Source organism: Eumetopias jubatus, unplaced genomic scaffold (genome assembly GCF_037043125.1).
Source record: "Eumetopias jubatus isolate StellerSeaLion01/CBP00866 unplaced genomic scaffold, mEumJub1_p1.0 scaffold_5, whole genome shotgun sequence".
NCBI lineage: Eukaryota > Metazoa > Chordata > Mammalia > Carnivora > Otariidae > Eumetopias > Eumetopias jubatus.
The window spans coordinates 3,138,548-3,153,133 of record NW_028274811.1 but is presented as its reverse complement, the minus strand read 5'-3'; the positions used below and the strand labels follow the sequence as shown (position 1 = coordinate 3,153,133).

The 14,586-nt window shown below is 59.3% G+C and overlaps 2 protein-coding genes across 3 annotated transcripts in view; both read right to left on the bottom strand.

Moving 5' to 3' along the window:
• The window catches only part of PHYKPL (5-phosphohydroxy-L-lysine phospho-lyase), a 35,638-nt gene extending 28,900 nt beyond the window's left edge, over positions 1-6,738 (bottom strand). The window contains exons 1-6 of one of the 2 annotated variants that reach the window (XM_028092586.2): positions 6,622-6,738; positions 5,625-5,743; positions 4,372-4,546; positions 1,332-1,406; positions 626-713; positions 432-548 (exon numbers count right to left, since the gene is read on the bottom strand). In XM_028092586.2, coding sequence (XP_027948387.1) covers positions 432-548; positions 626-713; positions 1,332-1,406; positions 4,372-4,546; positions 5,625-5,743; positions 6,622-6,680 — 633 coding nt within the window. In that variant the 5' untranslated portion in view covers positions 6,681-6,738. The remainder of the gene's footprint in view (positions 1-431; positions 549-625; positions 714-1,331; positions 1,407-4,371; positions 4,547-5,624; positions 5,744-6,621) is intronic. The other variant, XM_028092587.2, reaches the window with a different exon arrangement.
• Positions 6,739-10,503: 3,765 nt separating this feature from the next.
• Positions 10,504-14,586, bottom strand: part of COL23A1 (collagen type XXIII alpha 1 chain) — a 305,334-nt gene continuing 301,251 nt past the window's right edge. The window contains exons 26-29 of the mRNA XM_088023561.1: positions 13,370-13,423; positions 13,104-13,190; positions 11,358-11,396; positions 10,504-10,557 (exon numbers count right to left, since the gene is read on the bottom strand). Coding sequence (XP_087879687.1) covers positions 10,504-10,557; positions 11,358-11,396; positions 13,104-13,190; positions 13,370-13,423 — 234 coding nt within the window. The remainder of the gene's footprint in view (positions 10,558-11,357; positions 11,397-13,103; positions 13,191-13,369; positions 13,424-14,586) is intronic.

The following is a 14,586-nucleotide window of genomic DNA, read 5'->3' as shown; positions in this document are numbered from 1 at the left end:
CCTCGGCACAGCCCTGTGGTCCTGTGGCACGGGGGTCCTGCCTGCCTCTCTCGGCTCGTCTCCTGCTAGCCCAGCCGGGCCCCACACTGGCGAGGTTCCACCTCTGCAGGCCGCCCCTCTGCTTAGCATGCCTTTCCTCTCCTCCCCCCAGTCGCCACCTTGAGCGCTAACCCCTACTCACTGCAATCAGGCAGCACCTCCTCCAAGGACCCTCCGCGCCCACACCAGTCCAGCCCAGGCCCCTGCACTCCTGTCACACCCAGGACAAGTCTTCAGCTAACTCTCTGCTGAGCACCTAAACCTCCTCGTAGATTCCTAAAGGGTGGGCCCCGGTTCCAGGGTCTCTCAGGGTGCCCGGTCTCTATCACTGCACTGACAAGAGGAAATGACGGGTGCTGTTCTGTTCATGGGGCCTGTGCAGATGCAGTTACCTTCCTGCCCTTCTCCTGCACGCTGTTCACCACGCGCTTCACCTCGCTGGCGTAGGCCCCAGCTGGATTGGGGTGGTCCTCCCGGTAAAGACCCCGGTAGGTGTCTGGGAGAGGTGCCTGTGGGGAGTGACAGCACCATGTCATCTGGGCTGGGGGGTGGACACCGACCTGTTGCCCGCTTGGGCAGTGCATACCACATGGACCCACTCCTTCTGGCCATCCAGGTCTCGGAACTTGTAGGGACTGATGTCGATCAGGGAGCTCAGGTGACCGTGATAAGCACTGAGGAGGAGAAGAGAGAGGAGCTCAGGCCCAGGTGGCATGCACTCCATGGCCCGGCCCCGACAACTGTCTCCCCACCTCAGGAGCCTCAGGGCAGACCAACCTGACACAGCCCCCGAGTCCTGGGGCTGGAAACCAGAACAGGCCTGGGAGCCTGGGAGCAAGACTTCTTGAGAGGCTGCTTACTAGCTAGGTAATGGTGACTAATCATTTGACCTCTCTGGGTTCAGTGCTCTCCTCTGTGAAGTTGGGGCCGGGGCCGGGGTGGGGGGTGGGGGGGCTTGGTTTCCTCCCACAGAACTGTAATGAATCCTGGATGGGTTAATGCTCCAGCCCTGGGCCTGGGCCCCATGCATAGCAGATACTCAACAGCATCAGGACAATTTTAATACCTAAAATGTGGGGCCAAGTCTCACCATCTTACAAAGCATCCTCTGCTCCACGAAGACAGGACCAGGGGAGAGCCCCCTGGCATATGCAGGAGTGTCTCTATGGCCAGGTCCTCATGCTTCCCTCCATGAGCCCAGGCCCCTCAACCTCCTGCCCAAGGCACTCAAAGCTAGAGCCTCAATGACCCCCAGTAAGTGGTGGGCCCCGGCTTCCAGAAAGGGCACTTACTGGTCTAATACCACCACGTCCCAGTGTCCCGTGTACTGGCGGGCCAGCCTCAGGGCCAGGTCATTGGCTTCTGACCTATGACAGAAAAGGAGGGCAGTGTTCAGACAGCTGTCCAGGTCTTTCCTCCTGGATACCTGCTTCCTACAGAGAACAGGGAATGAGGAGCCCTTCCAGCAGCAAGAAGGGTCTCAGGATGCCATTTGTGAGTCGTTCGAGTTCATTCATTCAATGAAAATTTTACCAAATGCCTTCTCTGTGCTATGAGCTGGGGGGCGGGGGGCAAGTAGTAAGTCAAACAGGTCCTGGTCCTTCTGGAACTTACATGCTAGTATGCATCATGAAAGCCAAGCCAAAACAAAACAAAAACAAAAAAAAAAGGAAAGAATGATCATTTTGGTAAGTGCCCCCAAGACAACCCCACAGGGCCTTCCTTTAGATAAAGGGGTGTGATGGGCTGAATTGTGTCCCCCCAAATTCCTATGTTGAAGTCCTAACCCCTAGCACCTAAGAACGTGACTGGATTTGGAGACAGGGCTTTCAAAGACGTGATTCAATTAAAATGAGGGCAGCAGAGTGGGCCCAAAGCCAGTTGGACTCGCGTCCTCCGAAGAAGAGGAACTGTGGACATACAGAGACACAGGAGGCACGGGGGCACAGAAGACTGAGTGGAGACGTGGCAGGAAGGTGGCCAATCACAAACCAGGGAGAGAGCCTCAAGGAAGCCAAAGCTGCTGACCCCTTCTTTTGGATGTTGGCCTCCAGGAGTAGGGGAAATACATTTGTCACTTAGGTCTCCCAGTCTGTGGTGTTTTGTTACGGCAGCCTAACCTAAAAGAAGGGTCAGAGAAAAACTCTGTGAGGAGACACCACCTGAGCTGAGGCCCCACAGGGAAGGTTCTAGGCAGTGTGAGCAACACGCTCAAAGGCCCTGTGCAGGAAAAGTGCTCAAGTGTGCTCAGGGAACCGAGACGGCACTAGGCGGGCCAGGGGCAGCACAGGAGAGGAAGTGGGGAGACACTCAGGGGCCCCGCACACAGGGCCCTGGAAGGTGCTGGATCTTCTTGTCAGTGCTGTGCCAAGCTATTGAAGAGAGTTTTTTTTTCCAAAAGATTTTAAGTTATCTCCACACCTGATGTGGGGCTCGAACTCACAACCCAAGATCAAGAGTCAACATGCTCCACCGACGGAGCCAGCCAGGCGTCCCTGGAGAGTTTTAACCGGAGAAGGGACATGATTTAGCTCCTACCTGGCGAGGAAGCCTCTGGCTGGGTGGTGCTAATGGAGTAGAAGGGGATGGGAGGAGGACACCATGGACAGCAGAAAGATGGAGGGAGGCAGAAAACCACCTGCACACAGGGACGTGATGGGGGCCTGGGAGGAGGGTGTGTGGCTCCTGCCTGGAGCAGAGATGCAGGCGGTGCGGCCTTTATGAGGTGAGACAGGGTGGGCGTGGCAGTGGGGGGCGGTGTCCTCCTGGGAATAGCTGGGAGAGCCAGGGCCACGGTCCCACACTAGGTGTTGGTGGAAGACCACCAACTCCGTTTGGACACATCAAGTTGGAGACGGTCCGGTTGGAACCCTGAGGCTGGAACACATGGGAAGCATCTGGGCTTGAGGCACAAATTTGGGAGTCACCAGCACGTGAATGCTATGTCAGCCCACAGGACGGGGTGAGACCACGGAGGGAGAGGGCTCAGAGAACCAGCTGCTTAGGACCGGCCCTGCGCAAGAGAGAAGGAGCAATCAGCCGAGGAGACAGGAGACCGAGGCGTGGCCAGAAGCTGGCAGAAACCCCGCAGTACGAAGCGTCCTGGAAGCAAGACCAGAGAGCACTTCCAGACAGTGGTAATGCTGAGTCCACTGCTAAGACAGGGTAAGACAAGGACAGCAAAGACACCGTTGGATTTGGCAACGTGGAAGTCACTGGAATCCAGCCTGAACGTGGTGGCATCAACCAGCAACCCTTCCCCCACTGCCCAGCCCAGGAAGCTGACTCCCGGACCCAGCTCTCTGCTCTTCCTGGAGAGGCTCTGGTTCTGGCTCTGCCTTCTCCCATGTGGATGACCCCGGGCAAGCTGGATCCTTTCTCTGAACTACCATTTCCTCATCCGCAAAGCGAGGATGGGAAATTCCACTTCCTAGAAATGACCGGGAACCGGTGCACGAAGAGGACATCACTTTGATCCAAATGCCACGACGCGGGACTTGTGGTAATGTTCTCTCCCAGACAAGCTGGGCTGGTTCCATGCACAAGTCATCGTGTGCTGACGCGCGTCATCACTTCTGTCCCCACTGCCACTCCGGGTGTGAGCTGCCGTCACCTGTCACCTGGCTGTTGAACTGGTGCCTAGCCTTGTCCATTCTCGCTCTTCCTCGGCCCTGATGACATCACTTGCCTGATTAAAACCCTCAGACGGCTTCTTGAGTGCTCTTAGGATCAAAACAAACTCCTCACTTGGAATGTGTCCGCTCGTACCCGCTCCTCTAGCTTTGGGTCCTCAAGTGTGCACAGGGCCTTTGCACAGGCTGTTCCGTGTGCTGAGGAACCCTGACAAGAACACTTCCAACAGGGTTGGCAGCCTTCTCTGACCGTCTCTGAGCAGGAGCAGACCCAGGACCCCCCACTGCTTCTCCGTCTCATCAGGCCCCTTACTTCCGCAGACAATGACCCCCACTTAGGAATTCTGCATTTCTGTGAAGGACCCCTAGTGACCTGAGGGCGGGAATGTTGGCCGTAACCCCCCAGCTGTGCCAGTGTACTCATAGGGCAGAAATAAAGGAACGTATAACCTGGGTAAGCCCCAAGGACAATCACGGAACGGAGGTAATGGCATGCCTTACGAAGAGACCAGAAAACTGGATCCAACAGAGCCAGCGCCCAGGTCTACAGGCTGAGCCGGGACAAGCCTGGCTCTCCCCCAGCACACACTGGGTCCACTACACGAGGCTTCGCCCGCCGGAACGGTTCTGTCTGTCTCCACCATCTCACCCTCTGGCCCGGGGTGGGGGGGGGGCAGGGAGCTGGCCGAAGTCCACTTACCCAGAATTCAGGAAATAAAACACACAGAGCTTTTCCGGCAGGGTCTCTGCCAGCCTCTGTGCATAGTCCACGATGTTGTCGTGCAGGAATCGGCTGTTGGTGTTGAGCACCTGGTTCTGTCTGTGTGCGGCCTGGACCACGAGAGGGTGGCAGTGCCCGACTGGGAGAGAAACACCTGCGTCACTCAGCGGCTCTGCTCAGCTGGCCCCATCGGGCCTCCCCCAGCCCCGGGCCATAAACCTAGCTGGAGGAGAGCAGTTGGGTGGGAGAGGAAAGAGGGGGGGTCTCAAGTGGTAATGTTGTGTGTGTGCGTGCGTGTGTGTGTGTGTGTGTGTGTGCGCGTTGGAGTGGGGGGACAGAGATGGCGGTTCTGGACAGGGAGTCCCTGAGATTCTGGCAGAAGGAAAGGCTGCTGGCAGAGACCCTGTCTAGAGAATCCAGGTCCTTAGGGAAGCTTCTTGAGGCCTGTTCGGCAAAGATGGGATGTGGGGAATGTCTGTCAGCAGGCTTGACTTCAACTAGTCAGCGGGGGGCTGGAGGTAATGTGGATTGCCAACAGCCGGGGATTATAACAGTGACCATGTGCTGAGAGCTCGCCACGTGCCAGGCACTCTCAAAGCAAATTATCTGAATTAACTCACTTATTTCTCCAAAACACCTTGAGGTGAGGCACTAGTATGATCGTGTCTGTTTTGCAGATCAGCAAACTGAGGCACAGAGAATTAAGTAGCTTACCCAAGATCATAAAGCAAATGGAGGGCAGGGATACGAACCCAGGTAGTCTGGACTAGAGCCCCGGCTTTTAACCTCTACTTCATTAACCCCTAATGTGCCTGTTGGGTCACAGACTCCCTTTCGTTCCATCAGTTCTGGGGGCCCCGCCTGGATAACTGAATTCCTACCTCAGTTTCCTCGTCTAGCACCTGAGAAGGTCCCTGGGGCTGAAGCCCTGCCATGACCCCCAGCACTTGGCCAGGGCCCTGCTGTGTGGTTGGTCATGGCCAGGCTGACTGACACTCTCTGAGCTCACCATCAGTCCCAAGTGGGCCTGGACTTCAGACCTAGGTTTCTGACTCCCGTCTGGTTTAGCACAGCTACCACGCGGATACTCTAGCTACACCAGAAAGACCCGGCTCCTCTGCTGAGCTCAACCCACGTTCTCCGCACCTCCTGCAATCTCAGGATCCCCCTGGGACCAGGTTCACAGCCTCAGCCTGCTCCCCTGCCCTGCCAGCCCCAGGGATGATACTAACCATGAGCCACATTGTTGATACAATCGAGGTATTCTGCACCCTGTTCGTCATACAAGTACTGTCCTTGGCCCCGGACAATCTTAATAGGATCCTCCGGAAAAAAGAGTCTGCAAGAATTGCTGTGAGAACAAACAAGAAGTGGACGGCCATGTCTGAAGATCTGAAGGGAAAAGTCCACCCACCACAGCCTCCCCTGCGCTATTCTGAAAGGGACAAAAGGTTGAAGGGCACAGTGGTGCTTCCTTGTTTCTAGTCCCCTGCTGTGTAGGTGGTGGGAAAGGAGGAAAGCGATGTGTTAAGAAGCTGCTAAAACTGAAATTGTTGAAGTCATCTGAAGGCTGTATGGCCTTGCTCATTTCTGCACGTGCCCACATTAGTCCCTGGGATCCCAAGGAAAGGTGGCTGCCCCAGACCCATGGGGACTCCTTCGGGCAGTGTTTCTTTGGTGGGATGGGTGCGAGGGAGGGCGCCCTCGTCACGTGGCTGGCGCTCAGCCCCGAGGGGTCCTTGCCAGCCAAGTGTCTCTGCTGTCCCGCTGGGTGTCAGCCCCAAGCTCTGGCCAGAAGCTGCCTCACGCCCCAAGTGCCGCGGGGAGCACGGGTGGGCTTTCTCTAAGGCTTCTTGGGAAACGCCCCTCGCCGCCCGTGGCCACGCTTCGTCCGAACTTTGAGCCTCTTCTCCGGTCACCCGCAGGCCAGGGCCAGGTCCAGGGGGCGGGCCAACCCTGGGGGAGGTCCTCCCAGGTGCCAGGGCAGAGGCCTCCTCCGAGAGGCAGGGCTGCCCAGAGCCGGGCAGCGGCCGCCGGTGGGGGCGGCCCGGGGAGGACGCAGCGCAGGAGGCGGCCGCGGGAACCAGCTGAGGGGCCGCCAGGTCTGGCGGGCCGGGGAGCTGGAGCCCGCTCGGGGCCCGGGACTGGGTTTCCTGGGCTCCGCGGGCTCCGCGCCGGACGTGCGTGCGTCGTGCGTGAGCGCACCGCCCCGCGCCGCCGTCTCGGTACCTTATCAGCCGCCGCCTCAGGGCCAGAGTCTCCGCCTTCCCGCGCCGATCGGCGGCCATGGCACCCGGCGGCTGGTAGCGCGGTGACGCTGCACCGAGGAGCCTCTCGCCTGCTCGGCCGCCGGACCCCGCCGCGGCCCCGCCCCCGCCGCGGCCCCGCCCCCGCCGCGGCCCCGCCCCCGCCGCGGCCCCGCCCCCGCCGCGGCCCCGCCCCCGCCGCGGCCCCGCCCCCGCCGCGGCCCCGCCCCCGCCGCGGCCCCGCGGTTTCCCTCCCTGGGAAGGGATCCTGGGGGTGACCCATCGGCTGCTCCGTATCGCTGCAGAGTTCTGAGCTCAGGGCTCAGTCTCCGAGTCGCCTTCCTGGTGTATAAAATGCGTTGCCCCATGAGCGTTAACTGGGAATGTGTGACAGACACCTAGCCCAGGGCCTGGTTCACAGCAGGAGCCTCAGGGGAGGAAATGAGATCGTCAGGGCTGGGGCCCGACCTAGGACTCCCCAGTCTCAGGCACAAGCAGCAGGAGGGCGCAGTGTCACGGCTGGGACTGACCAAGAGGGTCACGGGCCTGGCTAGAATCCAGGCAGCGTGAAGGGACAGGAAGTGTTGTGGCAGGAAGAGCGTTGGGAGGCCTGCTGGGACACCCCGGGGCCCGGAGAGGACAGGGATTTTGCTCCCCAGACGCACAGCAAGTGTGCAGCCGAGGCCAGACTCCAGCTCGGCTCTGCCTGTCAGTCCAGTGAGTGAGAAGCAATCGCTGGCCCCCAAGGGGCTGGGAAGCTGGGCAACCAGAGAGAGAACCCCGACTGGGGTGGGGCCCTGGGACTTTCTGCCTTGACAAACCCAGAACAAGGGCCCTAGGTTGCGGCCTGAGCAAGCTGGGGAAGGGGAGGTTCCTGCTGTCCCTCCCATCACCTTTCAAGAGTCTCACCCTCTGCTTTGCTCTCTCATTGCTGATTTCTTCATGTCTTACCCCCAAGCTGTAAAATGCTTAAGGTATTTATTAAAGAACATTTGGAGTTTCTTTTTTTTTTTTTTAAGTTGTGGTAAAGTGTACAGTTCAGTGGCATTTTAAGTACATTCACGTTGGGTCAACCATCACCACCATCCAGCTCCAGAACTTCTTTGTCTTCCCAAACTGAGTTAGAAAGGAGTGGGGGAGGGGCGCCTGGGTGGCTCAGTCGGTTAAGCCTCTGCCTTCAGCTCAGGTCATGACCCCAGGGTCCTGGGATCGAGCCCCACATCAGGCTCCCTTCTCCGCGGGAAGCCTGCTTCTCCCTCTCCCACTCCCCCTGCTTGTGTTCCTGCTCTCACTATCTCTCTCTCTGTCAAAAAATAAATAAAATCTTAAAAAAAAAAAAGGAGTGGGGGAGGGGAAGTCTGAGAGTCCCGTTTGGGCCCCATCTTTGGCCTGGTCTCTTGCCCACACACAAGCCTCTTGTGGCCCAGGGCAGCACAGAGAAGTCAGGTTGGCTCAGGGACTGTCCCTACCTTGGGGTAAGGGTGAGAAGGTTGCAGTCAGGCCCAGATCATAGCTCATCTACTCCTGGGGTGTCCGGGTCCAGGAGGCTGGAAGTCAGAGCAGGCTGGGCCATTCTCTGGGCCAAGCGTGTCTCCAACACGGTCAGGACCACAGCAGGAAGCTTCGCCTTCTTCCTGCTCAGAAAAGCCCACTCCTTGCCTCCACACTCAGCACTCCTCTGTTACCTCATGCGCTGGCTTCGAGGTACCACCGGAGGCCTAGAAGGCAGGGGGTGGGAGGAAGGGGCTGAATCCGATTTGAATGTCAGCAGTGTCCCCCGCTCATTGTGACAACCACTAGCACCCCGTGTGTTTCTAGCAGTATCCTGGGGATCAGGAGGCCTGCGTAGGCCTCCTCTTCCACCTCAGCTCATCTGGAAAAGGGGATAGTAATCCTTGTGGTTAGTCTAGTCGCCATGGCCCACAGCGGGGCTCAGCAAATGTGCTTCCTTCGCTTTGGAAGGGGGAAATCTGAGGCAGAGAGACACGAGGCTCTCAGTCCTTGAGGTGCAGCTGTGAGGCCGGGAACAAATCCCGAGTCTCAGCTGGGATCTTGAGCGCATCATTCTTCTCCAGTCTCTTGCCCCACCAACCCAAGCTTTTCGAGGACTCCACCCGCTCTGTACTTTGAAGCTTGTTGAAATTTGCAGACCTGATGATACACGGTCCGAGGCCACAAGGGGGCAACAGTGGGCCACGAATGGCCTTGTCTCGCCAGGAGAGCTCGGAGGTCTGGGGAAGACGGTGCATGTGGTTGCCACCCCCAGGAGGATCAGCCGGCCGATCACCCAGCATCTTGACACTGCCTAGCCGACTCCATGCCCTGCCAAACAATTTGGAAGGACCAACTGGAGGCTATCCAAGAACCTGGGCCCAGTCTGCCTGTCACCCTGTCTTGGCTGTACATCCCTGGGCAGGTGATGAACTGCTGAAGAACCTCAGTTCCCTCATATGTAAAGTGGAAACAGGGACACGCATCACATAGGCCCTGTCCTTCACAGGACTGGTTATAGAATCCAGTGAGGCACCTGGGTGGAGGGAAGAGCGGATTACAAACTGTCGAGGACATTCGATCTGTGAGGTTCTGCTGGGGCTCCAGAGGATGCTTGATGCTTGATCCAGTGATCTCCGTCGGGCCCCCGAGCCCCACCGTGCTTCTGTCCCTGTCCACAATCCTGACTTCCCCAGTGAGCCCCACAACCACCCAGCTGAGCCCATTACTCCCAGAATGGTAAGAGAGAAATATTGTTGTTTCAAGGTAAGCTCTGGGGTGATATGCAGCATTCATTGGTCATCGGATCGGGGGGCATACGGGGACTCCGTGATATGAGTGAGTGGACACAGGCCTCAGACGGTAGATGGCAGGGCCAGGCCTTGGGTCTTTTTTTTTTTTTTTAAGATTTTATTTATTTATTTAATAGAAAGAGAGACAGACAGGGAGAGAGGGAACACAAGCAGGGGGAGTGGGAGAGGGAGAAGCAGGCTTCCCGCCGAGCAGGGAGCCCGACACGGGGCTCAATCCCAGGACCCCGGGATCATGACCTGAGCCGAAGGCAGTCGCTTAACCAACTGAGCCACCCAGGCGCCCCGGGTCTGTCTCTCTAACTCCAAACCCTCTCTTTGCCCTGACCCTGAACAATCCTCTGGTTTCTGGGGTGGCTCTGACCCAGGGAGTGTCCCCCTTGTCCCTCCCCACCCAGAGGTGCTCGGGGCAGTGTGCAAGGACAGGCACACCCAGACACACATTGGGGTTTATTACACACAGTGATATCCATCTATACAGAGAAGGGAGGCAAGCCGCTGGGCTGGAGGTGGCAGCTGGGGACTCTTGTCAGAGATGGGGAAGCCTCGTTCCAGAGCACTGGTGGCTGGGTCTCCGACCCTCCTGCTCAGGCTGGCCCGGAACCAGCCCCGAGGCCCTCTTCGTCTGCACAGCTCATCCAAAGGACCAGTTTTGGCAGGCTGGCCAGAGTCCTCTCCCGTGGGGGAGTTGGGGCCAGTGAGACCCAAACTCTGAGCTGCTGGCCAGTCTCCTTGGGCTGGCAAAGTCCCATCATGACCCTCTTCTGGGCGCTGCAAGATACCCGGGAGGCATCAGCCCCTCCCGTCTGGGACCTGCCGTCCTCCGCACTCCGGGAGCATGAGGCTTCTTTGCAGCTGGGTCCTCAGGCGGTGGTCAGAGTGCTTGGCCTCTCCTCCGGGCCAGAGGACACGTGTTCTCACGGAGGCCTCCTGAACTCGGTGGGAGGTAGAGCCCCTGGGGGCTGGGCAGGAATCTCGTCCTGCCCAGGGGAACCCGGGGCCCAGAGGGGTGGGCAGCTGACTGTGGCTGAGTCCAGAGGCCAGAGAGGCTGGGACAGCTGCATTTACTGTCCAAGCTCTGGGTCCTTCTGGATGGAGCCGGCCCCAGGGCTCTGGAGCTTTGGGGGTGGGGTGGGAGGCTAAGTCTCTCTGCTAGTCAGGTGGCTGAGGGCCCAACCCAGCATCTCTGCAGCCTCTCCTGAGCCAGGCGCTTTCACCTTCACCTCCTTCCTGGGAAAGCCAAGTCCCACGGCTGTCCCCGCACGAGGACACAATTCCCCTGGACTGGATTGTCCTCTTTCCCGCCAGCTTCCAATGCTGATCATTCTGGGGCTGGGCCACCACGCACCCTCTTGAATGTTATAAGGATACAGGGGGTGTATCCCGTGAAAAAAGATCAATATATTACTGTTTTTTGTTTTTGTTTTTGTTTTTTTACAAAAATTAAAAACGTCCACACGCCTCTGTACAGGTTGTGAGCTGGGTGCGGGGGTCACTGGAAGAGAAGGGAGAGACCGAAGGTGAGCAAGGAGGCCCCAGAGGCCCCCCGCCCTGGTCTGGGCATCCTGCCCTGCCCATTTCTTCCAGAACACGCGTGTCCCCAGTCCTCTCACCCCCGGCTCAGGGCTTCTGCCTCCTCTCAGTGGGGCAGTTTGGACAAAATCCCAGGCTTTGTCCTGGCTGGGCCAGGCACTGAGGGAGCCCTGAATGACCACCAGGGTGGGCTGTGCCCAATCACCCAGGACCACGGCCCCAAGCCTTGAGCCACCTGATGGGAGAGTCAAAACTAGGGTCATGTCATCATGGGGCAACCCAGGTATTCAGGTGCTGTTGGGGAGCTGCAGATACCAGCCCCTGGAGGCCCCCTCGATGTCCCCCTCCTCCCAGCCTGCCCTAGAGACTCTTCCCTGCAAGGTACCTTATGCCAACAGCCGGGCACGGGCAGCCCATCGGGGCCCTGGAAAAGAAAAAGGTTTCAGTGATGGGGCTGGGGGACTGGTCAGCTCCCTGCACTCCATACATTCTTGCCCTGGGTGGCGGGAGACATAGCCCCGGGAACTGCCACGTGGGCCAATGGACCCCACCGAGGCAGGGCCCGAATGCTTGTCCACCTGGGTAGTCAGGTCACGAGACAGGCGGGCCTCTCACTGCGCTCGCTCGGAGTGCGTCCCTGCGGGGCTTTGTTTGTTGGGACACCCGAGCAGGGGACAGAACCGGGGCACCGTGGAGGATCGGGGACTGTGCTGGAATCTGCTGGCCAGATCGAAGCTCCTGATGCTGGCTCTGGCCCCTCACGCGGGGGCCTGACAGCTTTCGGGAGTTTCTTCAAGAGCGTTTGAAGGATAGTCCAGGAAGTGGCCCCTGTGTCTGGGTCGGAGGGGCAGACAGGGCAGCTTGAGGCTCTCAGGGTAGAGAGCGGGGTGGGGGCTGGGGCACCAGCAAAGCCAATGCTGGCTCAGCACTCAGACACAAGGTGGGGTGGGGTGGGTGCCCCAGGCAGCCCGGAGGGCGGGGAGCTGGAAAGGGGCCATGGCTGACCCGTCAGTCAGCCTAAAGTCCCTGGGGAACCCCGGCACGGAAAACACTTCACTCTGGAGGCACCCACGGGAGCACAGCCCCCGGAACTGCCGTGGCCCCACCAAAGGGAAGGGGGGAGGAGAGGCCGGAAGGAAAGGAAGGCAGGATAGAGGAGAGGGGGGGTCAGAGTGGTGGGCACAGGTGCCTGGAATGCCCTGCCCTGCCCAGCCCCGCCCCGCCCAGCCCAGCACACAGCACACAGCAGGCCACATCTCATACCGCAGGGCAGGGCCCCCCGGAGCCCGGCGCCCCTCGTTTGCCTCCACATTTGGGATTCTCCTGTTTCAAAGACAAAGGCTGAATGACTTGGACGGAAGTCTCTGCCCAGGGCCTGGAGCTGCGAGGCTGGGCCCCCCCGCCCCCGCGTCCCCCTGGTGTCCCTGCACTTTGTGTGTATGCCTACCACTCTGCTCTTCTTGTCTTTTTCTCCTTCACCCCTCAAGCCATCTGGGGGTAGGGATGAGCACCCTTACGGCATGGATGAGAAGACTGAAGAACCGAGGACCGGGCCTCTGGGATCCCTCACCCCGATCCCCCTTTGGAAGGCGGCCGGCATGCATTCGGGCTGGGGATGGCTATCTGCTTGGTCTTAGTCTGGAAACGCCCTGCTTTGCTGAGCTCCACGTCAGAGTCTGATGTGTGAACCCTCCCAGCCCTGCGGGGAAGGGAAGTGAAGTGTGGTTCCTTCAGGCCTGCGGTCTGGTGGGCTGCCAGGAGCTGATGTGCGAGAAAAGGAAAGGAGGAAGGTGTGGGGAGCAGGGAAGGGTTCTGGGGCATGCAGAGGAGGTGCAGGGGCCAGGTGGGGCCACCCACACCAGCCAAAGCCTTCTAACCCCCTTTAGGGCCAAGGAAGCTGAGAAAAGAGGGGCGGTGATGCTGGCAAGGACTCTGCCCCGGGGAGGGGGTGGGTCCCCCTGAGCCATGCCCCTGGAGGGGAGTCAGGACCAGAGCGAGGGGAGCCTCCATGATGGCAGGGACAGCCATGGTAGTCTCTCGGGACTCGCAAGTGAGCTCTGAGGACAGAGAAGACACAGGCCCGAGGCGGCGAAGACCTGGGGTGGGGCTCCCCCTCTGCTCCGACACGTACCACAGGACATGGCTGGTCCAGGCCCGGCGGTCCCGGCTCACCCTTCTGGCCCTTCACGCCTTTCCGGCCCGGGACGCCTCGCTCCCCCTGCACAAGGAGAGAGATGGGGGGATGGCCATGGCTGCCAGGCCCAGGACCCCTTTTCCACTTCTCAGAGGGATGGGCCTCCAGCTGGCAGCCACCCCTGTCGTGCTGCACCCGCCTCCAACCTCCCCCTGCCCTGGCTCCTTTCCTGCTCCCCCCCCTTCTCTCCACCTGCTCCCCACCTTCTCTCCACGTTCGCTCCGGTCACCTTTCTCTCCTCGGGGTCCAGGGAACCCCTGGCCAAAGGAATAAAATGAGGTTTGAGGTTTGCTCTTGCTCTCCATTCATCTCCGTGCCCCTCCCATCCGTCACTGCCCCGCCCCCACGCCTATTGGCGGCACAAACCGGGCCCGCTCCAGCTCCTAGGTGACACGTAGGCTGGGTGCAAGGCTGGTTTAGAGACAAGCATGCATTCAGGACACCAGCGCTGCTTCCTCTACGGGAGAACAGCGCCGGTGTCTCTGGACAGACGCCCTCAGGCAGAGCGGCCGGCCAGGGGCTTTCTCTTGTGTCCCGGCGCCAAGCAGCTGGTGCTGACCCGAGCGTGGCTAGGGACAGAGACCCAGGAAACTCGGGGATGTCTTTGCCAGACTAAGAAATCGTGACCTCCCTTCTCTGCCTCTGGCTTAATCTCTTATGCCCCCACCCACCCATCCATCCAGCTGTCCATTCGTCCGTTTGTTCATCCACTCATGCAACCAACATTTCTAAGCATCCACCAGGAACTGCGTTGTGGGCTGGATACCGAAGACAGAGAAACGGATTTGATGGGTCTCTCCTCTCCCCCTTTTTATTTTCTGTGTCTGAGGATGTTTTGACATCATGAACTTGCTGGCCAGGGACAGGCTGCCCCGCCCTCATGCCCGCTCTTAGGGGTAGCAAAGGGCCGGCCTGGGAGCACGTTCCATATGTAAACCAACAATCCCCCCCGTCACCCCCTTTATCTGCCTCTCACGCACAAGATGATACGTCCCTTGTCCAAAATCATCCCCAGGCAGGGTACCAAGACGCCACGGGCCACCCCTCCAGCCTGGAGCCCGCCTGCATCATTCATACTTGCCCATCTTCAACTGTTTCCTGTGCCCTGCCTGCCTTCCCCGAGGAAACCCCCATAAAAGCTCTGCCCCCCACCCCTTTCTTTCCCCCCACGAAACCTGGTGCTTCCCCACGGGGCCCTGCATAGCAAGGTGAGCCCTTCCCTCGGGAGCCCTAAGTAACCCCCTCTTCCTTCAATGGCACTGACCTCTCTGGGTCGTCACTCGGTCACCTCCGTAAATTAAAACCCCGCAGGAACAGATAGGACACCTCCCTCACGGTCTAACATGACAGGCAAGAGGGCAGAGAAGCTGGTGGTCGATGCTCAGTGGCACGGGATGAACCAGACGCCACGGGGTTCCGG